The 27,310-nt window shown below is 45.4% G+C and overlaps 1 protein-coding gene across 1 annotated transcript; it reads right to left on the bottom strand.

Moving 5' to 3' along the window:
• Window positions 1-520: 520 nt before the first annotated feature.
• Ilkap (ILK associated serine/threonine phosphatase) lies at window positions 521-27,242 on the bottom strand. The gene is made up of 12 exons (XM_052750410.1): window positions 27,110-27,242; window positions 18,566-18,631; window positions 18,040-18,096; window positions 15,859-15,978; window positions 14,591-14,717; window positions 11,471-11,577; window positions 10,806-10,899; window positions 9,475-9,562; window positions 8,184-8,305; window positions 2,870-2,989; window positions 997-1,078; window positions 521-766 (listed from the first exon to the last, which is right to left on the bottom strand). Exons 1-12 carry the CDS (start codon window positions 27,162-27,164, stop codon window positions 626-628), a joined length of 1,179 nt encoding a protein of 392 aa, XP_052606370.1. The 5' UTR covers window positions 27,165-27,242; the 3' UTR covers window positions 521-625.
• Between the last annotated feature and the right edge of the window lie 68 nt (window positions 27,243-27,310).

Here is a 27,310-nt window from a genome sequence, read left to right as displayed (position 1 = left end):
GGGGGGGGGGGTGGGGGGGGGGGGGGGGGGGGGGGGTGGATGATGCTCTTGCCCAGAGGTTCCCTGACATGTTTACCTCAGGCAGCAAAACCAAGCACTCAACTGATGCTGTGGTGGCTGGTGACATCAGGGTGAAAGTCAGGACAACAGTCCTTTAAAGGAGTAGGAGTGAGCTGAACGTAGCTGTTGAGGAGGCGTGATGGGACTGGCACTCCATGTGGTAATCTCATCTGTGGGCCCCATTCCAGCCACACCTGGGTTCCTGCTGGAAATGCTCAGCATGTGTTCTGTACAGAAAACTGAACAAAGCCTGACTGACACTCCATCATCCCACTGCAGGGTCCCATTCCCCACAGCAGCCATGATGAGGGTGAGAGCATGTGAACGACATAACAGGTCATTGTGGGCCTGTCCAAGATGCCCAGGATGATTCAGACGAGGACAGACCCAGAGCACATTCTAAAGCAAACAGTTAACTCAGGACCAGTCACTCAAAGCAAATTAAAGGAACTCCAATGACTAGGAAAAAAGAAAGGTTTATTTACAGCCATAGAAGTCCCACAGGAGCACACACACCGTGCACAGAGAAAATGAACCTGCAAGTCCAGAGCGCATGTGCAGGCCCTCAGTGTCCTACCCTCACTACCATCACCGTCACGTTGTCTGCTGAGCCCCGCTGCACTGCCTTGTTAGCCAGCCTGTTGCATGCAGCTTCATAGCGGGCATCGACAGCAGGCTTCCCTTCTCGGGTCTGGATCTTTTCATCCTACCAAAGGGATGGGAGCTGAGTGACTAGGACATCAGCCTTTGTCATTATCCCAAGACACTACAGCCGGGAAAGTGCCTGCTCTGTCCTCACACAGGCTGGCGGGACAGAGTGACTGGTGAGCCCCCAACAGGGTTTGTGTTGAGAAGACTTCAAGAATTACTCCTGACACAGGGGTATGGAAGTAAAGAGCAGCTGAGACAAGTGGCACACCCTCTAAGATGTCTCACCTCAAGGCAGGACAAGATGAAGTTCACAGCTTCCTCTGGGGTAAAGACCTTGAAGAGCCCATCACAGGCCAGCAAAATGAACCTACAACATTGGGAAGAAACGAGGGGGTTTCAGCCACAAGCTCTTTAACAGGAGGTGATCTGAGGGACAGTTCAGTGGAAGAGTAGTTAGCTGCCTAACGCAAGGAAGGCACTGGTTCCATACTCAGTACTCCCCCCCCCCCCCAAAAAAAATAAAAGGATAGTGGCATACACATGCATAATCTCAGTCCTCTAGAGGTAGAGAAGGGGTCACTCTGGCTACAGAAGACCTTGTCTCAAAAGACCAAAACCAACTGAGCTTGCTAGCACATGCCTTTAAACCCAGCACTCAGGAGGTAAAGGCAGGTGGATTCTGAGGCCAGCTTGGTCTAAATAGTGAGACCCTGTCTCAAAAAACAAACAAAAAACCCCAAAACCAAACCAGTAACTTTGTGTCTGTCCAACAACTCAGTGGCCAAAATTTTTTTTTAAAGCAATAGAAACAAGAAAGCTAAAACTCCTTTGAGTTGTGGGTGGGATGCTGTATACCACAAGAGGGACTACATTTTCCCCACCCACCAATAGAGATGCTGCATCCTGGCACCTCAGGGACAACCACGACAACAGCAGGTGTGTAGTGAACACACCCTGGGATCTACCACCACAGGCCCAAGAATGGAGAGCTATGGGCAAGCTAAGTGAGGCACCCTTGGGTAGTGCTTCACTCCTGAGGGCCCCAGATTCCAAAGTGAATCCCCCCATTCTCTGGTCTGAACATAGCTCACTCTCCCCGAGATGACCAGAGGAAGCTTCTGAGCATCCATGTCTCACTGAGGCAGCCACTGCTGGCCTGGCCTGGCTTTAAGGTAGTTAGCTGCCTTTGCTTCCTATCCTGTCCAGTTTCCCTCTTCTGACAGGGCACGTGCCCAGCCACATTTTCTGGGCACACAGCCTGAGATTGAGACATGGTGGGGACAAGTGTAAGCAGGTTATTCTTTCCAGTATTTTTAGTCAGATTAGAGTAATTAATCACACAGATGTGTGCTTAGACCGCAGTCAGGTAGCTAGCTGGCTTGGCCTCATCCAGGGCAGAGAAAGCGATAAAGAAACCCTACAAAAGGGCTCCCAAGACTCTAGGATGGCTAACAACATGGCGCAGGCAGGCGTCAGAGCTATGCCAGGAGGCTGCCATGTGGCTACTATTCTCTGCCACCCACCCCGCTTCAGCTCAGTCCTGTTTTCCTGAGTTCAGCCTTCACCAACCTGCTGGGGTCAGGAAAGCTCCCTGCTCTGTAGCCTGGTCCTTGGCCATCCTTGCTAGGCTCCCTATGCTACCCTCACAAGCCCATGCCTGGTCTTGATCTACCTGCAACAGATGATGCCTGAACAGGAAGTCTTTCTCAGCCTCTGCTCCTGTGACTACATTTATGAGCTAAAACCCAAATGCCTCAGTGAAACCCAAGATCCTGCTCAATCTGTCCCCAGAACTTTTCTCACTTCCTCCTCCATCCATCATTTCCCAGTCACCATTATTAGCACAGACCTGGCTGCTTCACACTGTTCCCTGAATGAGCTGACATGGGTTGGGATGATCCTTCTGGAAGGGATGCTCTTCCCCCACTGCTAAAGCCTCCTGGGACAACTTCCACACTCCTGTGATAAACCATGTATCCACCTCATTTGTTCCCTGACCACTGTAGACCCCATGAAACCAGAAACCACGGTCTGTCTCCACACCCCAGGGCCAGGCAATGGCCCCAGCAAAGATGGAACACAGATTGGAGCAAAGTCAGAAAGAGAAACAAGCCCCTGTGCATGTACACCAACACCTCTGGTGACCATGTGCTTTTACCTGTCATTGGGGGTCAGTTGACAACGTCTGATATCAGGCACAGATGTGACCCCACAGCGCTTGTACTGCCCATCTCCAATGGAACGGGATACCTCCAGCACGCCCAAGACACGCCCATCTCTAAAATGAGTAGAACAATGTCAAACTCTCACTTGACAGGTCAAAGGTCCCCAAAAACAGAAACTCAGAGATCATGGTAGCTGGGCCTGATAGTTCTTTTTGTTTTTCAAGACAGTTTCTCCTGGCTGTACTAGAACTTGTTCTGTAGACCAGGCTGGCCTCTCAAAGATCCGCCTGCCTCTGCCTCCAGTGCTGGGAGGCACCTGGCTAGTGTAACATTTGTCTCAGGTGAGGTGCAGACATAAACCTAGGTCATTCCAGTCCTGTTCCCCTAGGGCCTGGGAACTCATACAGCTGTACACTGTGACAACTGGCATCATCCAACCTAACTGCTGGTGAGCTCAACAGCGAATCTCACTATAACGCTTACACTCCTTCCCCAATTTCCCATGCCCAGTTATCTGGACAGGACAGGGTGGGTCCTAGGCCCCTTAGATGACTGAGCATGCAGCAGCCCGTGTTCAGGTGGCCAGGAAAGAGCGTGGTCTGCATTCTAACTGACGAGGCCAGGCTCAAAGGACCATCGAGGCTATGCCGCCTGGATGCTGAAGTGCTTTCTTCACATCCGCAGTGTGACGACCACACTCTCATTATATTCTCAACCATACTTTTTGCTGAGGGGCAGGGAAGAAACAGGAGATGGATGGCCTGCAAACAGGAAGAGGCACCTAATACAGACACCACGACTCAAGAGAACCAGTGTGGAGTCCCACTGCCCCTAAGAATCAACCTAGCCCAGGCGCTCACTGTGACCACATGGGCCCTTAGGCCATCATTTTAAGACTTAGTAAAGGACAAAGCAGTGTGGTAGGTTCAATAGCACAGCAGTTCCTAAGTCACAAATGAGATGCTGTATAGGCAGACAGGTGGGACAGGAAGTTTTTCCTAGGCTAGTGCTACAGTCCTGGAGACAGCACTGAGCCCAGCCTTGACCCCTCAGGGTTCTAGTCACCCACAGTGGCTCACTTCAGCCATCCTGAATGAATATGCTTTTTTAATCCCTAAAGACTTCTGCTGGCACCTGGGAAAAGCAGAGCATTCTAGAACACATACTAGATAGAAATGGAACAAAGTGAGTCCCCAGGAGCAATGCTTAACAGTGTGGGTGCTCAGCTTGGGAGCACCCACGGAGGAAGCAGCCCCACACTCTGAGCACCTCCTCTGCAGCCCTCAGACCTTCCTACTCTAGTTCCCCCAAGCTAAGACTCCTTCCTGCTCTTTAGGGATTTGGGGCTCAGCTGGCTGCTGAAGAAAGGAGACTGCTGACTTCTGAAGCCTATCCACACTGCTGTGTGCAGCTAGGCTGGAGGAGGGAGCTCTATCCCCGAGAGCAGATGTCCAAAGGCAGCAAGTAAACATGAGCCTGACATAAGCTCTGGTCCCTGAGGACACGAGACTAGCACTCAGCCCAGGCCCAGGTGCATGGCGCTGACGGACTGCAATGTCAGTGTCTTCAGAAAGCCTCTCCCTGTCTGGCTAGATCCTTCCCTATAAAATAAAAATAACCTCTCTTCGTGCTCTCAGAGGAATCCTTGCTGCACACTGCCCTCATTGTAATGATCACAAAGTTGCTTATTTTCTTAGGAAACGCCAGAAAAGTATCAGTAAACAGAGATGAACCCCGCCCTCTCTAAACGCCCTTCACTCAGTTTGTGTCTGAACTATGTGGTAAAGGAGTAAGAGTCACACGACATAAACCGCATTAACTATCTTAGGCTGTTTGGTGGTGTTATAGACACTCATGTGGGCACACAGCCATCACCACTGCCCATCCCTAGACTGTTCTCTCTGCCCGTTTAAACTAAATAAACCTCTGTTCCCAGTTAAGCACTAGATCATCCCCTTTCCACCCAGAAGACTCATCCTAATCCTAAGCTCTAGGAGTCTGGGTCCTCAACAGGGAGTCATGGCGTTTGTTTTTTTGTGATTGGCTTATTCACTCCACACAATGTCCTTAAGATTCATCCATGTGGCCTCTATGAGGCCTTCGTGCCTCCTGAAGGCTAGTAACACTGTCCTCCAGTCATCTGTTAATGGATACCACACTGCTGCCCTCTTGTGGCTACCGAGAACATGGTGTAGCAGCGGTTCTCAACCTTTTCATATAGTTCCTCATGTTGTGGTGACCCCCAGCCATAAAATAATTTTGTTGCTACTTCTAACTGTAATTTTGATACTGTTATAAAATGTAATGTAAATATGTGATATGCAACCCCTGTGGGGGTGGTGACCCACAGGTTGAGAACCACTGGTATACAGGGCTTGCTGCTGTGTCCTGTGTGATCCCATGTAACCTGGACGAACTGTAGTCTCCACAGCGGCTGCACCACTCTCCATGCCCAACAACAATGCAGAAAGATTTCAATCTTTCATGCAACTCATAGAGGAAAAAAGCCTTGAAACTGAAAGCTGAAATAATGGTCTTAATGACCAAGGCAGTGACAAGAACAGTGAGAACAGTCCCTTCACCTGCACACAGTACTGACGGGATCCCTGGACACAGCATGTGACAGGCCTGCATCCAGCACTGTGACAGTACATACACAGTGAATTACATTCCAAGTCAGCCAAACACCAAGGAATATGGAAAGTATCAAACAGCGGTAACTTTGTGACTATCATTTTGAGGCTATTTGGACAAAAAAAATATACTTTTATTATAAACCAGGTTTTCAATAGGAAAGAACTACAAATATTAAATCAAAGAAGAGAAAAATGCTGTAATGAGAAACTGGGTTAAGAAATAGCTATCTAGCCTATGATTTTATAGTGTTGAACTCTGCCCTTGAACCAACTCCAGAAGAATTAACACCACGAAGAAATAAGCACTCAGCACAGGATTCGGGTCTTAAAGCTGGTGGCAAATGTGAACAGGATAGCGAAGCACCCAAAGGAGCTTCTTCCAGCAGCTGTGCCTGGACAGCTGTCACAGCAATAAAAGCACAACTCATACAGCAGCTCAGCAGGACACAGCAGGGAGCAGAACAAAACACAAAAAGAACCCTTACCCCACCGAGGTCAACACAGCTTTTCAGACTCTGAACAAAGTCTTAGACATGTCCCTACTTTTCAGGAGGAATTCTCCCACTCTCCCCGGGAGGAGGGCCTTTCCTCAGAGAGCACCTTCAAATACAGAGGGAGGACGGCTGCTGACAGGAAGCAGTACTTCTCAGGAAGCACAACGTCCGTCCTCTGCAGCACAATGCAGTGCTGTGAGCACACAGCTGAGTACGGAGACTCAGCACAGACAGCAGTATCCTGCAGGACAGGGCAGCCCCATAATTTTATTTTCAGTGCTGTCAATCAAACCCAGGGCCATTCATGATAGCAGGGTGGCTATTAAACTACATGCCAGGCCATAATAAATATCATTGAAAAAAAAATTCTGAATCTAAACATGACTTTTTATTAATGTGTATGAACTTGTGTGTGTTTGTGTGCATGCACATGTCTATGGAGGCCAGAAGAGGGCGTCGTATTCCCTGGAACTGAAGTTACAGTGTTTTTTAGCGTACAGGTGCTAGGAACTGAACCAAGTCCTCAGTAAGAGCAGTAAGCACTCTTAACTTTGAGCCACCTTTCCAGCTCCAACAACCTGAATCAAAAGAAGGCTTTAACTCTTAACTTCCAGTTTGTGGGAAATATTTGGGCAGATACAGTGAAGAAATGGGTAATTCAGAATGTAGGTGACTTCAATAACTACTAGATTAGATTAATATAGTTCAAAGCCTAACATGAAATTCAATTTTGAAAAAAAAAGGGCAGCGGGAGGAGGACACATGCAATTTGGAGAGGACGTATTAAAGAGGGCCCGATGGGAGGTGGAGGGTATGTACAATCAAATACACGGTACAATGTATGAAATCCTCAGTTACGGCAGGCGCGGACGTCAGAGTATCCACAGATCCATAGCAAATGTCTACTGCAGCCATACACTCACAGAAAGAACATGGCAATTGCTAACCAGAGTCCAGTGGGAAATCATGAAATCTGCTTTACTATTTTTAAGTTATTTTTCTGCATGTTGGAAATTTTTAATATGACCTGGAAGAAGGAAAGAACCAGTCCGAGCTTTGGGCGGGAGAGTAGACCACTACTCAGACAAAGGCTTTGCCAGCCTCTGGCCTCACATCCCATTTTTCTCAAAGGAACAGCTTGCTCAAGCCCATCCACGGAGGCCCCTCAACATGGCTCTGACTGAAGCGGAGACCGGGACATTAACCCAACACAGCCAGGCTCTTAGCCATAGGACTTTCAATTTCAAAACATCCCAGCAGCACAACTAAAATCAGACTTTGGAACATTTATCTTCAACAGAAAAAAAATTAAATTAAATTAAAGGACAAATTGTAGAAAGAACCAGAACCCATTTATGGTCACATTCCGAAGGCGTTGTCCTTGTGGCAGAATTTCCCCACAGCAAGACTGCAGTTCTCCTTTACGCTCTGGGGACAGTGACCAACTGGAGGAGTTCCATAGCCTTCAAAGACAGTGGTGAGTAAACTGACAAGGACACAGCAGGCAAGCACAGTCCTCTGTGCCAGAGCGTCCCACGTCAGCAACAACACACTCCAAAGATACCCCTTCATTAAAGAAGTTTTGGAGCAGTGTCCACCACATTGCCCAGATTGGCCTTGAACTTCTGAACTCAAATAATCTTCCTGTCTCGGTCTCCCAAGTACCTGAGACTACAGGTATTACCACATCTAGCTCTGAATCTGTCCTACTAACCACTTGAGATTTTCTCTCTGGTGGAAACTCTAATTTATTCAGTGCAACAAAGGGCAGTATTTAAGATGGGCACAGTAAAGCAGGCCAGTAATTCCAGCAGTGAGGAGTTGGAGACAGAAAGGTCAGGAGTTCAAGGCTAGCCTGGGCTACGTGAGACCCTATATCAAAAACCAAGAGCAACCAAACAAACAAGGACAGCATTTAAGCAGCTTCTCAGATACACTGAAAATAGTAAGTGGTCAGTAGCTGCCTGAGACAGGTTTTGTCTTTCTGCTCAGTCAGGGAGACATTTCTCAATCACTCTCTGCCTCTCCTAGGACATAAATGAACTCCCACAAGTTAGCCATATGCACTGCCAGACCTGAGAGTGGGCGTCAAAATCTGACTTCTGTGTACCATGCATGTTTAATCCTCAAGCGGGTTGAGGCCTCAGTTCCCAGGGCCCCATAAACCCCCTGGGTACCTGACATTCCCTCCAGCCTTCTGTATCCTCATCCGTTCTTCATACTGAGTTGGGTTGTGCTCTTTGCTGAGGCTTAAGGCTGCATGTTTTTGACTTTCCTCGTTGTATCGACACAGGATTGCCTGGGAAGGTAGAGATCACAAGCCAGGAAATTCAGTGAGCAGATCTAGGAACCAGCTGAAGGGAGACTAACAGGGACTTCACACTTAGCACCTGTTGACATACAGAAGTCCAGAGAATCTGACAGCAAATAGGAAAGCTGCGGAAACACATTCAGGGTGAGAAATCCCATTTTGGTGTCAATTCTGGCATAAGCCTTGCTGGTTGACCGTAGCCAATCACTCACATGGTCACTGTCACATCAGTGACACGGAAGAAAGGCATTTGACAAATACCACGGTCAAAGTCAGAAGTCTGTGAGTCTATTGAGAGGTGAGGGTATGGGCAAGCAAGCACTGCTGTGCTCCCAGGACCATGGTTACTGTACCCGTTTCAGAGAGGACGCTGAAGCCCAAGAGAAATATGCCTAAAATCACACAAAGAACCACAGTTCAGACTGGGTCTGGATTTGAAGAATTTGGAGGAGGGCACACCTTTCCTCCTGCTCTGTTAGAGTCATTTGCTCTAAACACGTACTAGAACTAGTCTACAGAGGCCCCCAAGAATATAAGCTCCGTGAAGACAGGCTGTCACCTCAAGTTCACAGCTGCCCTCCTAGTGATGAGGAACCAACCGTAAGTAGCAGAGGAGAGGGGGTTGTAGAGACTGCTCAAGTGTGAGTGGTCATGACAACTGAGGGGCTCCAGGGCTGGACGGAAAAGCGGCATGCCATCGATCAAGGCCATTTCCTATACTACCCTGGACTTTCTCCCTGGGCTCTGCAGATGGGCTTGGCCTTGTACTTTCTCACTCACAGTGTTCAAGTTACTCTGCAGTCACAATGCTTTGGAAAGACAGTGTTAATTCTTTCATTCAATACCAACTAAGGTCAGAAAAATGAGGATCTAAGCTGCTTGTGTACTGATTTCATTCCAAACCACAGCATCACTTAATAGTATGCATAGAAGGAAAACCACTGTGGGGAGAGACAGAGGATCTGGGTGTTAAAACAGGAAGCTCAGGGTCTTCTGGGAGAACAGCCTGGCCTCTAGCTCAGCTGTTGATTCCTTCCCAGGTGCCCACTGGAATACTCCTTATAGCAACCCCACTAGAAGGCCCAACCAGCCACCAACACTCGCTGAGGTTCTCTCAAGACATGTTGTCACTAAGCAGGTGGCTAAGAGCCACATACCCGACTATCTCCAAGGTTGGCGATATACAGGATGTTGTCTACAGCCAGGACACATGTGGCAGTGGACCCATCTTTCCAGGCAGGCTTCCTGGGGAAACACATCAGAAATGCAGTTACTACTGGCGAGTGCCCAGAAACTAACTTCTAGAGCCAAGCAGCAAGTCTGCCAGGCTAAAACAGACTGTATCCTCTAAACTACTTCATGGTTTGAATATGGGTAGGGTCCCTAATTGCCCCTGTGTCAAAGGCTGGGATCCCACAGTGGTATTATTAGCAAGTGATATGGACCTCTAGGAGATGGGGCCTTATGAGAGGTCATAGGTCACCGTGAAAGCCCCTCATACAGAATGTGGGATCTTACTGTATGTATGCCTTTGAAGGGGACTGTGGGGACTCTGGCCCATTTTCCTTGTCTCTTGTTTTCTGGCTAAGATATAGGCATTCATTCTGATACTCCCACCATGATACGCCACTTCAGTCAAAGGGCTAAACTAACTGGGTTGCCCTATGCTGTGCCTGAAATCCAGAATGGCAAGCTAAAACAAAACTCTTTATTTTGGGCTTGGAGTGGTCACTCACACCTTTGATTCCAGCTCTCAGGAGGCAGAGGCAGGCAGAGTTCCAGGCCAGCCAGGGATACACAGTGAAACCCTCTCTTGAAAATGAAAACTACGCCAAACCATTTTTTCTAACATAGCCTGAGTCAGATCTTTCCTTATTACAATGCAGAGATACACACAACCTTTCTTATTTTTATTTTGTATGTATGAGTGTCTTGCCTACATGTCTCTAAGTGCACACCTGGTGCTCGCAGAGACCAGAAAAGGGCACTGGATCTCTCGGAACTGGAGTCACAGAGTGGTGAGCCACCATGTGGGTGCTGGAAACTGAACCTAGGCCCTCTGGAAGAGCAGTCAGTGCTTTAACCCCTGAGCCATCTTTGCAGCCCCCACAACACATCTCTTAAAAAGCACTTTTGCTTTTTCTGTTTGTTTGTTTTTATTTAAAAGATTATTGTCGTATTTATGTGAACGGTGCGCACGTGCATTTGTGTGTGCATGTGCCACATGTACAAGGACAACTTTTAGCAGTGTCTCCTTTTCTCGTGAGGGTTCCAGGGATTGAACTCAGGTCATGAGAAGTAGTGGCAGCATCCTGACTCACTGAGCCACCTCACTGGCCCCACCTCCTTTTGTAGCTAATGGTTTTAAGAGCATACACGGTAGTGGGTACTTTTGAGACAGGAAGCATTGTGCTAAACAGCATCACAAGACCTGGAAGGTGTTTAGGAAAACACCCCACACTAGCATTCTGCATGGAGTTATACTCACTGGCTTGAAGCCTGTTTCAGGAACTCTTCGTCGGTGTGCTTAAAAGTATCTAGTAGGCATCTCTTCACAGTCTTCTCCACACTGATTACATCTCCTGGTAGAGAAGGGTCAAACAGAGAACCTGTCAAGAGGGAAGCCTGTGCCCACTCTGGCTGTGGCTCTGCTGGTCAGCTGACACATGAACTTATTTCTAGCACGTCCTGACTAACAATGTCTGTTTCCTCACCTGTAGGAGCACCATGGGAATTTGGTTGTACTGGTTTCCCATTGTGGAGGCAGAAAAGACACTAACCATACCCCAGACACTTGACCAGAGGCCAAGATACGATGCTCTATCCACATAGCCCCTTACTTCTGACCCCTAAGTTCACCCCTTTAAAAAAAAGTGACTTTTTTTGGAGACATTCTCGCATTAGCCCAGGTTGGTCACATTGTGTGGCTGAGAATGACCTTTAATTTGTGATCTCTTGCCTCATGAACAGCAGCACACCCAGTATATGTGGTCCCGAGGACAAAGTCCTCATGCATGCTATGCAAGTGAATAAGCCACTGTGCTATACCCCAGGCCCATCAGTGACTTTGCTGAAATATAACAAGCTACCTGAAAGACTCTGCCATGCAAACAGCAGAGACAAGTCAAATGTTGACTCAGTTCTCAGTCTCACCTTTAGGAAATTTCCTGATTAAATTCTGGTGCAAATTCTGTGCAGCAAATTTTGAGGCCCGGATTCCTCCATGTCCATCAAAAACAGCAAAGTATGAAACCCTAGTACTGGAAGAATTAATTAACAATCAATTACATCCTTAAAGCATATCACACCTCTTCACTGAAGCTTGTTTTGTTTAATTCTGAGATGTGGCTCCATATTTAGCCCACTCTGGCCTCCAGTTATAGACCTGTGCCCCTGCTGCAGAATGCTGGGATCACATGCAGGCATCACTACATCAAACATGGAACACTGAGACAGAGCAAGTCACATTGCTGAGACACCAGTTATACTAACATGTAATGGGGGAAAAAGTAGTAATGCTTAAGAGATAAAAATTTAAATAACTTTCGTGCATTTTAATTGTTAGAAACTCAAATTTGAGTCCAGTATTTAGTTTACACCCATAATCCTAAAACACAGGAGGCTAGAGGAGGAGAACAGCTGAGAGTTTGAAGCCGGCCTAGGCTACACTGTGAGTTCCAAGACCAGCCTGGCCTACAGAGTGAGACCCTGTCTCAAGACATGAAACAAAACCACCTTTGTTTCAGAAACCAAGCTGTAGGCTGGAGAGATGGCTCAACAGTTAAGAGCACTTGTTGCTCTTGCAGAAGACCCAGGTTCAGTTCTCAGCACCACATGGTAGTTCACAAACCATCTATAACTCAAGCTCCAGAGAAGCCAAAGCCCTCTTCTGGCCTCTGTGGGCAATGGGCATGCATGTGGTGCATAAACAAACATGCAGGCAAATACTTATACACATAAATAAAAATTTAAAAACTAAGCTATATGATTTTTCAGACAGTGAAATTAGAATTCAGAACTTTTATCCCATTTAAATCAGACTTTAACAAACAAAAAAAGTTACTCATCCAAGACTCTGGTCAAAAATGTCCTTAAGAACAAAACGTTCCACGATTGTTACTTAAATGTTGACTAATGTCCAACTTCAAAGCTTATGGTGATAGTCTTATTCCTATTTCCTATTCAACTTTTGTCAAAAAACCCATCTATATGGTAAAAGCCATAAAAACAAACAAACAAACCCTACATAGGAGCCAGGTGTAGTGGTGCAAGCCTTTAATCATGGCACTAAGGAGGCAGAGGCAGGCAGATTTCTGTGAGTTCGAGTTCAGCCTGGTCTATATATTGAGCCAGCCAAGGTTACAGAGTATGACCATGTCTCCATGGCTCACTGGGTAAAGAGCTTGCCTCAAAAGGCTGACAACCTGAGTTCAATTCCTGGAAGCAATGTAATGGTGGATGAAGACAATCAACCCCAGAGTTGTCCACTGACCTCCACACAGGCACCATGTCATGTATGGACCCTCTGCCCATGTCCTAAACATACACAATAATAAAAGTTAATTAAAAAAACTACATCAGAAAGAAAACTGCCTATGAGCAATGACATTTAATGTTAAGATCAGCTTTTCTTTCAAAGTCTTTCTAATTCCTCTGCAATGTAAGACACTATGCACCATGGTGAAACAAGCCTCATCTGCCTTACAACTTGCAACCTTTGTTCACCTGGGTATTATCTGGGGAGACTTTCCCAGAGCCCTCTCCTGGCTTTGGAACCACTATGTTCCCATCTCTGTCATGACCACTGGCTCTGCAGCAATGGTTGCCTGCCATAATGATGAGGTAGACAACAGCTGTGAGCACACTGCATGTCAGGGGAAAATCCAGTGTGTACATTATGTAATTCTCCATTACAGAAATTACAGATGAGCCGGGCGGTGGTGGCGCATGCCTTTAATCCCAGCACTTCCGAGGCAGAGGCAGGCTGATCTCTTTGAGTTCAAGGCCAGCCTGGTCTACAGAGTGAGTTCCAGGACAACCAGGGCTGTTACACAGAGAAACCCTGTCTCGAAAACAAACAAAAATCTGTGATGAATGAACTTGACTTTTCTTTTCTTTCCCTTTTCGGCATTTCTATTCAAATGTCAACAGAAAGTAGCTGGGATGTCACTCGGGCCAGGAACTTTCCCAACTGCTTGCCCAACCCCCCTTAATCTTCTTGGCCTTCTCCAGCATATCCTATCAGAAGTTGACTATACCCCACGAGACATTAGTCCAGAAATGAGCCAACAGTGAAGTTAATGACTGGCTAGCATCTGACCTGGGAGTCTGTGTCACCGAGCTGCTGTCGAGCTTTTAATAAGCATGGGTATGGAACCCACCAAAGCCCAGTTAGGAGGAACACAGTGCTAGTAAGACCAGGAGCTGGACCACCTGTGTGACAGAGTCAGGTGGCGTGGGTCATCTTAGGAAATTACAGATGAAATGTGTAATGATTCAATTATTCAATCCTACATACATATGATACTATGTATATAACAGAATGTTAACAGTCATGCAATGTGCTGCATCTGCTTGTTTTTTCCAGGTCTGAGAACTGATCAGAGGCTTCAGTTTCACGTGTGTAGCTGCAAAAAACATTGCTTTCTCTCTTCCAGGCCATTGTGTCTTTTTTGGTCTTTCTGGGCCCTTATTATCTGTCTGGATGGCCTCTCCCAGTGCCATCAGACTCTGTTGGGTTTGTTTTCTTATTGTTTTGGAGGCAGAGCCTCAGTTCGTAGTTCTAGGCTTGCCAGGAACTCGACACCCACTGAGTGCTGGGATTGCAGGATAGGATGACAAGCACGTACCACCACACCCCCATTTCCTGTAGACCTTACTCAGTGACTTCCAATCCGCCCACTCTCTAGAACACAGAGTAAGAGCACTCTGCCAGAAGCTGATCAGTCACTGTGAGAGTACAACACCAGACAGGCCACAGCAGGGGAGCACTTTCCACTTAGCACGCAGGTGCAGCCCTGCTCAAAGTTCAGGCTGGGCAAATCTGTGTCGAGAGGCAGTCCCATACTTAGCAATGGTCTCTACCCACCAAATACCAACAGCAACTTCCTGTTCCACTGTGACAAAAGTCTCCCATCTATGATCCACTGATGCAAAAAGCAGGCCACTCATTACATCAGTCTTTCTTGGAGAACCACCCTCACACAGCCCAAAGCTTAGTAGAACATAGGTGAAACACACATCAACCAGGCTTGCTGGAATCGAAGTACTCACATGAGGGATGACGGAGGCTTACACTCCTCAGTGATGTCATTCAGGATGACATGGGCATCCTGCATCTCCTCCCTCTCACCCTTCCGCTCTGCCACATAGCCCTTCAGACCAAAGATCACCGAAGAGGCTGAGGAAAGAAAACAAAAAGCCAATACAAAACTGTGCCTCACCCTTGAGAAGCCCTAGCCCCAGAGCAAGTAAGAGGTACTATGGTGGCCTTACTGAGCAACATCAAGTGGTTCAAACAAGCAGTATCCCTCAAGGCATCTCCCTAGCTATATGTCAGAAGCCACAATCAGGGTTCGGCCAGAAAGCTTGGAGCTGTGGCAGCATGTGAAGTCAGTGGTGAGAGTCCAGGCAGTGCCGCCTCACCAAGAGGCGGGACCAAGGACCTGGGAGAGAGATCCCTAAGTGTAAATTTAATCTGGTGACAATCTAGCTCCCATTTCTAAGAAATTCAGATCAGTGGAGTTGCCAAATACTCTGCTAGAGACCCTGAAAAATGTATATTTGTATGTTCCAGGCTGCCAACAGTGGTAAGTCACTTTTATTCCAGCTGAGGAAGCGAAGGAGCAAGGAGTCTGCTGTAGTATGGAATTGGGTCAATTTTAGATTCTGGCTAGTTTAAGTTCTCTGCTGACACCTGGCTGGAGTACTCACTTCTAGGAGAGATGCCTTTGGCCATGTCCCAACAGTACTCTCACATCACCACTACAGCTCTCACTGGGGTGACTTGTGGCAAATGACAGAGTGAAGGAAGTGAAAGTCCACAGCCATCTCTCAGGCAGCACAGAAAGTGAAAGTCCACAGCCATCTCTCAGGCAAAAGTCCACAGCCATCTCTCAGTCAGTACAGGAAGTGAAAGTCCACAGCCATCTCTCAGTCAGTACAGGAAGTGAAAGTCCACAGCCATCTCTCAGTCAGTACAGAAAGTGAAAGTCTACAGCCATTTCTCTCAGTCAAAGCTAATCAAGAGTTTTAAAACAAAGACTGGTAGTCAGAAAGAATGGATAGTCAAAAGTCAGCCATTTCTGAAAAGACTAAAGACTAGGTCCTTCTCAACTCAGAGGAACAATGTGGTTGGTTTCCTGTCAGGTCAGACAAGTACATGAAAAGCAAAGGCAGTCTTAGAAACCATTTGCAAAAGGGGGGTCAAGCCCACTTCTTAAACTCTGAGAAGTACTACAGTTAGGAAGCCGAGACTAGTTTTGCTCTGGGATGTTTAAGGTATGAAATCTAATACATTTGTTTTCAAACTGTCTGAAAACCTTTACAAACTTTCTTTTCCACAAGCTCTTCACCGCCATTCTTCTCTTCCTCAGGAGTTTTCCTCTTTGCTCCTTTCCCTTCGTTCTTCACTGCCTGGGAAACTGATGTGGCAAGAGAACCTAGAAATGAAGTAAAAGCCAGACAGAAACAGCTTTAGACTGCAGAAAGAGTCACCAGTGGACCAGACGCCATCCAGTCAAGACCTAGAGACACCAAGGCATTTTAGGCAAGAACCAGCATATACAGGGCCTAGGGCTAGGACTTATGGTTGGGGAGGTAGAAGACAGGGTACATCCAGGCTGAATGGAGAACCTGAGTGTCTCTGTCCCAGAGACTTCTCACTAGCAAAACTTTGTATACAAACTTAAACTTTTAGCCTGTAGCATATTCATGATGTGTTACATTCACAGACCCTTATGATCAATAGGGAAATTTCCAAAAGCTGTAAGCAAATTCATATGTTCCTGAACAAGTCCAAACAAGTAACAGGTTCCTAAAAGGCTCAATTCAAGTTAAAAGGCAGGCTCTACCTGAAAGGCACAGAGTACTGCTGGAAATGTCCCTACCTCTGTACTCAAGCCATACCTAACTGCCCCAGCGGTGCTCATGTGTTTGGAATGCATAAGGTTCGCCAGAGTTTCTTCATCCATAACATGGTGAGAGTAGACCGTCTCTAGGAACTGTGTGAATGTCGATAGGGACAAGATACATAAACCATCTATTGTGTGTCTGTTATGTCAAATATCTGTAAGTGTTCCCTGTGGCCATTCACTCAACCTACTCTTTCCCAAAAAGAAGACTCAACTACTTGCAAAAGGGCGTATTTCCCCAATGGTATTACAAAATACATGACACCCTGCATAAAAGAGCAACTTCAGGAGAAAATGCTACAGGGTTCACAAGAGTCTCCTCAATGTCTCTCCAACAGCATCATGCTGCTTACTTCTGGAGTCCCAGTTTTCCTTTTTGTATCCTTTCTAATTTCAAAATAAAGTACACTGCTGTTACTGACCTCCAGGTGAATTCCACCTCATCACAGGACACGGTCTGTATATGAAAGACTCTTCACTAGGACTTACCTTACAGACTAGCACAGGGTCAACTCCCACACATAGTTTCTGCCCACTTGAGAAGAATGAGCAGTCTTCCAAGAAATCCAAAATATTGGGCACCAGAGCGCCCCATATGTAAATTAAGAGTGCTGTGTGGTCATTACTGTTTTCTGCCCCATGAATAACTAAGAAATTAGTTATTCTTAAATTATCTTTAAATTAAATCTATAAAAACATTTGTTTTGCATACTAACCCTCATATAATTAAGAGCACTGAGTTCATTAGGGAAATTTTCAAGGCTGACTGATTTGAGCATGCTGTAATTTTTTGGGAGGAATCCACAGCCCTGAAAACTTTGTGATTCTTATATACGACAATTAAATGCTTTTTCTGAGTAAGCCTATTGATTTCCCAGGGATAAACCTGTGAAACAAAAATCTATTTGGAAAAGTAGCAAGTGTTCTTTCTAGTTGGTAACAAATGGAACTTTTAACTACAAAACGCAGGACTATCCGCAGCCTCTCCCCAGTCCCCATCACAGCAACTCCAAGCAAGAGGCTGTCAACTAGTTGGAATAAGCAGTCTTCGGCTGTAACAGAACAGTATACTCATCATTCTTCCCTCTTCCCTAACAGGACACAAAAAGAACAGAACACTGTCATATATCTGTGTCTGTGGGGAACATAAGGCAAATCATGAGGCAGGTTGAAATTTTTTTAAAAGGTTAATATCGAAGTTCAGAGTGAATTTCTGACCTTTTAAATTATTACTATTTTGAGACATGGGCTCACTATGTAGCCCAGGCTAGTGTGGAACTCAGGTTCCCTCTGCTTTAGCCTTCTGAATGCTGAGATTATGGGCAAGCACCTCCATGCCTGGATCTTAATTCTTAAAAGTCAGCCTAGCAGGTGAAGGCAAAGAAAGAAACAAAATGGTGATGTATCAGTAATGACTTACTGAGGTCTCTAATCTCTGCCTCCACTTGAAGGTGCCTGTTCAGTTTTAATAGACCTTGTCTATACTGCATTTCAATGTCATTCAAAATCCTGCTAAAACCTGTGGATACAGTTTACACAGTAGCAAAGGAAAGATTATCTCCATCCACACCTTGGAATCTGTTTGCCTACCTGGATCACCACTGCCAGCAGGTGGGAGATCATCAAAGAGTAAAGGTCCCCCAGATCCTGAAACACAGAAGAACCCAGAGTGAGTCCAAAATGAACAACCAGGCTTCAGTTTCAGAATCCATCCCACCAGGACACCTATGCAACAGGTCATTGAGACAAACTCAACACTTGTGTCAATCCAGTGCAACTCATTCTGTAGGGAATAATATCCGGAACCTATTTCAAAGTCCTATGATTTCAAAGAAAACAGAAATTCTGTCTTAAGGAGCTGAATTTTACTTCAACTAGTAAAATACGGAATTGAACCAGAGAAAACTGCTCGTCGTGTTTATGCAGCACTTCTCAGAGTTAGCTACTGCAGGTCTTTCTGCCTTACCTGAGGCCATGGGTTCAAAACTTAAAGACAGCCAACACCTAAAACATCTGTGTGTTAAAAATGGGGGAAAGGGAGAAAGATTGAGACAACTACAACAATCCCAGGATGAGTAGACGTTGACACACACCTGGGAAAGCCTGAAGACTGTACCTGAATCAGTACTGCTGGCCGGGGGCAGGTCCTCCAAGAGAATGGGTCCTTCCTGTGCTTCTATCCCTAAAACAGAAAACCTGTTAGAGAGCAGATGGTCACCCAGGGAACACCATGCCCTCCCCTGCTTAGAGTCAGCTTGCTACGAGTCAGACTTTCTCCTCTGTTAAACAGACATATCTTTTAAAATCTCTCCTGGACAGCTCTTTACTATGGGAGAGCCCCTGTTTTCAACAATCACAGTCAACATAAAAACAACGAAATGACACCCGAGCAAGTGCCAAATTTAAAAGGTACTTTTTTCCTTTTGGGGGGTGGGGGTGGGAGAGGGAGACAAGGTCTTACTATATAGCCCTGACCTGAAATTCTCATGTAGACCAAGCTAATCTCAAACTCATAAAGATCCTCCTGCCTCTGCATCCTGAGTACTGGGGTTAAAGGTGTGCATATGCCACCATGCCAGCCTCTTCTTCCCCTTCCTTGACCCCCAGTACTAAGGATGGAATGCATGCTAAGTGTGTGCTCTACCACTAAACTACACATAATGTACCCATGTTCCTCAACTCTTCCTTTCAAAGACAATCATTGAAAGTGGAAAGATGACTTTTGGACCTCAAGGTGGAGTTGAGAAGTAGAGGAAGCCTCCAAAGGTCCCTGGGTACTACTGAATGCTATTGGTATGCAATGGGAGAGAACCTACCATAACTTAGTGTCACCAGAAATGTCAATCAATGGAGAAAAGAGGAGTTTCAGGATGGACAGGCCTCAGGAAAAAAGCTAAGGAATGTTTCTGGTTTTTTTTTTTTTTTTTTTTCAATCTAAGAATCTGAAGATAAATGTCTTAGGTCTTGTTATCATTTTTCACATAAAATGTAACCACTATTCCTTACTCCCTAGCTTCCAAAATTCTACTTAAACTATTAAACATATGAATTAACACACAAGAATGAGGAGAAACCATCCTGATGGAGTGGGGTAAACAGACCCCTTACCTATACTTTGCAGCTTTGGTCAGTCAGTATCAACTGCAGTCCAACTGTATTAAATAGGAAACTTCCAAAGTCAGTCTTGTTTTCAACTGCACACTATTCTAAGTCAGCATAATAAAACCTTGTGCTACCCTCAGCCCTGAGCCACTATGTATCCCTTCATCCAGGGAATCCTTGCTCTCCATGCTGCCTGTCACTTAATCACTTGGAAGCTATTAGTGATTAGTGGCCATTTTGGTTATCAGACTGACAGCCATAGGATTACACTATTTATGTTCAAGTAACTTTTATTTTACTTAAGAATGTCCCCAAAGCACACAGTTGTTGTTGTTTTTTAAGACAGGGTTTCTCTGTGTAGCTTCGGAGCCTATCCTGGAACTCACTCTGTAGACCAGGCTGTCCTCAAACTCACAGAGACCTACCTGCCTCTGCCTCCCAAATGTTGGAATTAAAGGTGTGTGCCAGCACAGCCCAGCTTTAAATTTTACATTTATTTAATTTTATGCGTACAAGTGTTTTGTCTGTATGTATGTCTGTGTACCATGTTCATGCCTGGTACCCAGAAACCAAAAGAGGACATTGGATCCTCTGCAACTGGAGCTGCAGATGATTACAAGCCATCATGTAGGTGCTAGGAATGGAACCTGCATCCTCTGCAAGAGCAAGAAGTGCTCTTAGTCACTGAGCCAATCTCTCCGGCTCTTAAAACACACACTTCTTATGATATATTGTAAGTATTTTATTATTAGTTACTGTCAACCTCTTCCCAGGCTTAATTTAAAAATTCAACTTTATCACAATACCATGCACAGGGAACATAGAGTTTTACACTTTTAGTATCTACATGGGTTCTCAGAATGTATGGCTGGGTATAGATGACCACTATACAGCATGTTTACCTCCTACAGTGCCTTTTCAGAAGACTGGGTTCAACTCCTAGCACTATGAACCTAATACTCAGATCTTTGTCCTACTGCTTGTTTCTTTGACCACATGCAAAAATACCCTCATGTAAATCAGTTCACTTAGATAATTTATATTTCAGAGATTCATCGGTATCATGATTTGGTCTCCATATAAAGATGAGATGTGTGGTGGTTTGAAAGAAAATGGCCCCAAAGGGAGTGGCACTATTAGGAGGTGTGGCCTTGTTGGAGTAGGTGTGGTCTTGCTGGAGGAAGTGTTACTGTGGAGGTGGGCTTTGAGGTTTCATATATGCTCAAGCCATGCCCAGTGAAACAGACCACTTCCTCTTGCCTGCAAGCCAAGATATAGGACACGTGGCTCCTTCTCCAGCACCATGTCTGCCTTCAAGCCACCATGTTGGACTACAACTAACCCTAACTCTGAAAATGTAAGCCACTCCAATTAAATGTTTTTCCTTTATAAGAGTTGTCATGGTTATCTCTTCACAGCAATAGAAACCCTAAGACAGATGGTATCAATTCTCCTTTTTACCCTTTGTGGTGTACATGTGTGTCTACATGTGGGTATGTGTGTGTGCTCAAGTGCCATTGTGTGTATATGGAGGCCAGAGGTAGATGCTGGCTGTCTTCTTTGATCTCTCTACAGGGTCTTTTGAACCTAGAGCTTGCTTATTCAGCTCATTAGCTAGCCACTTGGCTTCAGAAAGTCTTCTCTGCCCACCCTACATGTACACAGGCAGTGGGGATCTGAACTCATCTGCATATTTGCATGGCAAGCACTCCACCCACTGACCATCTCCCTAGCCCAATTCTCCTCATAACTACAAAAAGTAGAATTTACCAATCCCAAGGAAGGGATATCTTGGGGATATTTAGGTCAGAAGTACCTTAATATATACAAAAACCCTAAAGTTAACAAAATCTCTTTTGCTTTATTCCTATATTACATATGAGGAAATATGCTCTGTCAAGATTCCCCCAACTGAGGAATCACAAATGATTTCATTTTCGCAAGAGACACAGAATGTATGGAAACAGGAGGCAAAGCTGCCCCTTGCTTCTGGGACCACTCCAATACCCACATCCAGGATGGTCACTATCTTACATAGATGTCACCTTACCCAAACAACCCACCAACATTGCCCTGTATACTTCAAACTGTCTCTAGACTATCTGAGTGCCCAATACAAGGTAAATACTGCAAAAATAGCTCCTAGACTGTATCATTTAAGTAAGTATAACTAGAAACCAGTCTGCACATGCTCAGTACAGCTTTAAAAAATCTTACAATTTGTGGTACATTGAATTGACAACTATGGAACTCACAGACACAAAGAACTACTCTAGCCTAAGAAGTAGAACACTAAAGAGTATTTAGTCTATGTATTAATTCCTCTACCAAACTCCTAATATTCTATCAGCTCACTTCCAAAGGCCTAACAATCAAAATATCCATTCCGCTGACACTCAAAACTGTATTGGGTCGAGGGCTGGTGTGATGGCTCGGCAGTTAGAGCACTTGCTCTTGCAGAGGACCTGGGTTCAATTCCTAGCACTCACAAGGTGACTCACAACAATTCCTAACTCCAGCTCCAGGGGATCTAACACCGTCCTCTGATGTCTGGGGAAACCAGACATACCTGGTGCACATACATACAGACAAAACACCCATAAACACAAATCTTTTAAAAATGAGATAATCTAGGACAACCACACTCCATTCAGTACGCTAGGATACCAGGAAGCCAAGCCTCTTAAGGAGAGGAGCATGTGTATTACAGCAAAGAGGCCAACCTAACAACCAATCCTTCTCCTCTTAAGCATGATCTTTTCACTACCACTGTCCAATAGAGAAAGCTGTCTTTGCAGAAGTAATGTGTATTTTCAGTTCTTTCAGGCACTCCTCACAGATTTCCTGGTTCATGCAAGCCTGTTCCCCCTCTTCAGCCCTAACACTGAGAGTGTTCAAACTGCACCATTAAAGTATGTTGTTCTTTCTCACTGTAGAATACCATCAAAGGTACTTAAATTAAACACAGTGAGATTACCTCACATTTTATTGCCCATAACTGAGATCAGCTGTAAAACACTCATTGCTTGTAAGGCACTAAGGGTTCTAAATATTTTAAATCAATTGATTACTATAATAGATCTATAAGATACTGTTACTACTCAATAAAGAGGAAGCTGAGACACCAAGGTCAAATACCTGCCCCAAATGAGAGGGCTGTGAGGAGTGGAATGAAGATTCAAACCCAGCTGGCTGATTCCCCAGTGTGGACTCTTGCTGGGCACCTGCCTTGGACTTTACAAAGACCAATCATACCTTACAGTTCTCCTACAACATAACCCCAGGCTAATGAGGACCTCTTTGGCCACCCTTCCTATACTCAAACACATGTGTAGTTGGATCCTTTAAAATATACTGTAGCTATAAACACCACATTTGAGCTTAGACAAAAGGCCAGGAAGAGATGTGGGTCATAAACACTATACTATGGAACTTTTCATTAGCCAAAACCTTGCACTGTTTTGAATAAATAGAAACCAAAGTATGTGAGCTACAGTTGTCAGCTTCCACCAGACAACATGCAACTCTGATCCATAACACTAATAGAAAATAAACTATGCACCCTTCTAATCACAGCTAATATCACTCACCCCCCCCCATTATCTATATCCAGGAACTATGTTTACTGGATATTATATATTATGATGAGACTTTGTTTTGTTTTTGATACGGCATCTCACTATATACTCAGACTGTCCTGGAATTTGCTATGTAGTCCTATACCAGCCTGGCCTTGAATTCAAAGAGGTTTGCCTACTTCTGCCTTCCAAGTGCTGGGATTAAAGGCATGCACTAAGGGGTTGTCTTATTAATTCTGTGATTTTTCAATCATTAGATATTAATATATTAATCCTTTATAATATATATTGTACTATTTTCTCACTCTAACTTTCTATGACTTGCATTTTACCTTGCTTATATATTAAGTTTTAAAGTAATATGTCTTCTGATATTTCAACCTTTATTTTAGATTTGTATTTCCAATACTTTTCAAATAAATACCCATGGAGATGGGTACTGTACATTTCTGTGGGTGTGTGCACACGTGTGCATGCATTATGTATATAAGTGCGTGTGAAGGCTACAAGTCGATGTCCAGGCTCTTCCTCAATTGCTTTAGTATTATTATTATTATAATAATTGTTATTACTATTATTATGGGGTTTCTCTGTGCTGCCCTGGCTATCTTGGAACTCACTCTATAGACCAGGCCGGTCCCAAACTCATAGAGATCTGCCTGCCTCTGCCTCCGAGTGCTGAGATTACAGACATGTGTCTTCACACTAGTCCCTAAAATACACACTTTTAAGTTAGCCTGTCAAATAATCCTTAACAATTAAACATCAGTTTTATTTGAAGTGCTGGGGATTGAACTCAAGACTTCTCATGCTAAATATGTGCTCTACCACTGAGCAATAGCCCCAGGCTGACAATCAGGTATTTTTGCTTTTTGGTACCAGATCTGAACCCAGGGCCTCACACATACTAGGTAAGTGCTCTACCTTTATGCTCTAGCTCCACATTGATCAGGAGTTTTAAATATACAGGTGTTAACAACCAAACAAGTGAACCCCACTCTACATAACTAAACAACCCACGTAAGCATTTTATGGATCTAAGAGAAAAGTTCCACTACTTATATAAATAAGCAACATCCCTTTTAGCAAAAGATAGATCTTTTTTCTTTTAATTGATATGCTCAACTATCAAAATCTTTTAAGTCCTGGGATAAAGCCTGCTAATTTAGTGCAATATCTGAAAACATATAACACATACTTACAGGCCATAAAAATTTAAGTCTTGTGGGTGTGAACATAAGATTTGATACTAAAAAACCAAACCAAAGAAGTCAACAAAACATGCCTGTTGTGCTGAGTGGTGGCATCATCTTCCTCCATACACTCCAAAATCATTGCAACTGGTTTTAAAGTGCTGTTACAGTGCACATCTCACAGATGTTAACTAGCCAACATCTGCAAAGCCCTGAGTATGTGGTCCAACCTGGGCCATGTGTTCCATTAAACATACTGGTACTTCTTAATCCATACAATATCTGCAGGAGGCATCACCTATTATACATACAAGCCAATAGTTCCTGAAGGCAAAAGGGTAGTGTAAAGCCAGATTTGAAGACAGTTATGTTCCACTTTCCACACACTACATGTAAATGGCTAGATTTTTTTTTTATTGATCCCAGTATTATTTTGGAAAATTTGTTACACTGATCCATCATATATGAGGGTATGCAATTTAGTCTTGTCCTTCTGACTACTTAGCAACCCTCGATTTACTGAAACAAAGTATGATGTTGGAACAGGTCTCAGAATGGAGTCCTGTGAGAATTCTGAGTGCTTGTCAGAAAACACCAAGAAAACAAGACATGAGTCTTGTGACCTCAGTTCCTTCAAAACACAGAATTGTTCTTGGAATGTTTTCGTGCTTCTCCCAGGTGTAGTGAATAGGAATGATTTTGCTCCAGATTTCTCATTATTGTTTGCTGCTATTACCCAATTAAATGTTTCTATGCCTTTATGGAAAACATATTTTTGCCAAGTGCAGCTTGTCCTTGTGACTGTACACTTTACTCATGTGACTCTTCTTAACCCTCAGAGTATAAATTGTTTGATGCTCTAAATAAAGTTGGCTATTGCAGGAGACTTTAGTTCACCTCATTTTCTGGCTCCATTTCCCCAGGTCCCACCACCAGCTAGACTGGTAAATAGTATGGTATGCAAATCAATTTTAGAAACCATAAATCACATTAAACCATTTAAATCATATTAATGATGATTTAAATCATCATCGTGGAGCTAGAGATGACGACTCAGCAGTTAAGAGCACTGGCTGCTCTTTCAGAGGACCTAGGTTCAACTCCCAGCACAGAAATGGCAGCTCACACCTGTAACTCTATTCCAGGGGCTCCTTCGCCCTTCTGGGCCTCTGCAGGTACTAGGCACACAGGTAATGCAAATATACATGCAGGCAAAAACACTTGTACACATTAAAACAAAACAAAACTTCCTCTTGTTAGGGTGTTTTGTAGCCATTTTGTGGGTACTGTTGCTGTTTTTTGAAACAAAGTCTCATTATGTGGTCCAGACTGGCCTGAACACAGGATCCTCCTGTTTGGGCCTCTGTGAGTGTTGAGGTTACATATGTGTTACCAGGGCTAGGCTCATCTAGTCTGTTTTAACTGCTTGCTACAGTAACTTTGAATCTCAATTCTGCCAATCTCTTCAGGATTTAGCCCTCAGCTTCCTGTCCTCCACAAATTCTGAAAGCCTGTCTTATTTTAAAACTTGAAGAATACACTGTAACATATAAAGCGTCCTCCTGGAAGCAGAAAGCACTTCCCAAATGCACTCCTAGGGAGTAAAGAATCTTAAATACCCCACTGCCTCTATACAAGCAGGTCAGCCTGGGCCCTCTGCATTCCATCTGCTAAATCCCAAGTTTTAATAAGGAGTTGTAAGGTTTTATGTCATGTCAAGAGAGCCTTGACCTCGGAGAAGACTCAAATTAATTTTGGATGAAAAGCAATAGGGACTACAATGATGACAGATTTCCAGGGACACCTGGTAATCCAAACTCTGCCCAAAGCACATTCAGATACAGGTTATACTCGTGTGAAAGACGTAAGACTACCCGTATAAAGTCAGCTTTATTCAAAACTCTAACGGTGGTTATCTTCAAAAAGAATGTCTGGGTCAAATTCACAGCCTCAAGGCGTAGTTATTTAGAAGCTCCTGTTACTATCAGAGTGGTTGGTGGGAGCAAGTAACTCTACCACTACTAGAAGCAACTGCAAAAAGATGACACTACAAAGCATCTCAATAAAGTCTGGAGATGCGCAGGTGAGAAGCCAATACACAGGCCCTGAAGAGGACAGAACAATACCTTCTCATGACCCCAAACCCCAGCACTCTCCCATGCTAGGCCGCCACGCTCCGGCAAGCTGGAGATCTGAGCCCTGGCCCCTTCTGAACATATTGTTTCCTTGTCTAGAATCTCTGCAACCATCTCGGGAAGCCCTCACTAAAAGCCGCCTTTCCCCAGTCTCTCTCACTAGACTTCAGGTACCGTTCCACTGGGTACTTAGCGATTCCCACGGTTTATAATCTTCACTTAAGATCAGAACTGAACGCTCTGAAGGCAAACGTTGGTCCTCTCCACCTTCCTATTCCCTGCCAAAGACGTTCCCCAAACGCGGGCTGCATACGCCTCCCGAGCTGGTCGGCCACACCGCCCTGCATTGACCGTGCAAGTCCCGCACCGAGGAACCGGGAGTCGAAACTTGTTCTCTAAGTTCTCGGGGTTTCCAGCACGCAGTTCGGCCCGGGACCAGAGCACCCGGCTGGGAGTCTTGCTGTGGCTAAATTAAACCCAGGGTGTCCCGACCTGTCGGCGCGGGGCTTCGTGCGTGGGCCACGAGAGGCCGGGACCCAGACCGCGCGGTCGCTGCGGCCCCGGGAGGCACAGGCCGAGGCTGAGGCGGCAGTGGCGCGAAGATGGCGGAGGCCGCGCACCCCGGCGCCGCCCTCTTCCCCGCGCCGCTTACCGGCAGGCGGGCGCGGCGCGCGCTCGGGCTCCGGCAGGTCCCCGAACAGGTCCATGGCGGCGGGCGGTGGAGCGGAGGCTCCGCGCTACCCTGGGCGGCGGCGGCGGCGGCGGCGGCGGCGGCGCCGTCAGTCACCGCGCGAGACCCTGCCAATCGCGCGCCGCGCAGCCGCCGACCCAGAGTGCTAAGCGCGGGGGCGGG

The sequence above is a fragment of the Peromyscus californicus genome, unplaced genomic scaffold, assembly GCF_007827085.1.
Source record: "Peromyscus californicus insignis strain IS unplaced genomic scaffold, ASM782708v3 Scaffold_21__1_contigs__length_65335640, whole genome shotgun sequence".
Classification (NCBI taxonomy): domain Eukaryota; kingdom Metazoa; phylum Chordata; class Mammalia; order Rodentia; family Cricetidae; genus Peromyscus; species Peromyscus californicus.
Note: the sequence above shows the minus strand (reverse complement) of the source record. Positions and strands in the feature narration are given on the sequence as shown.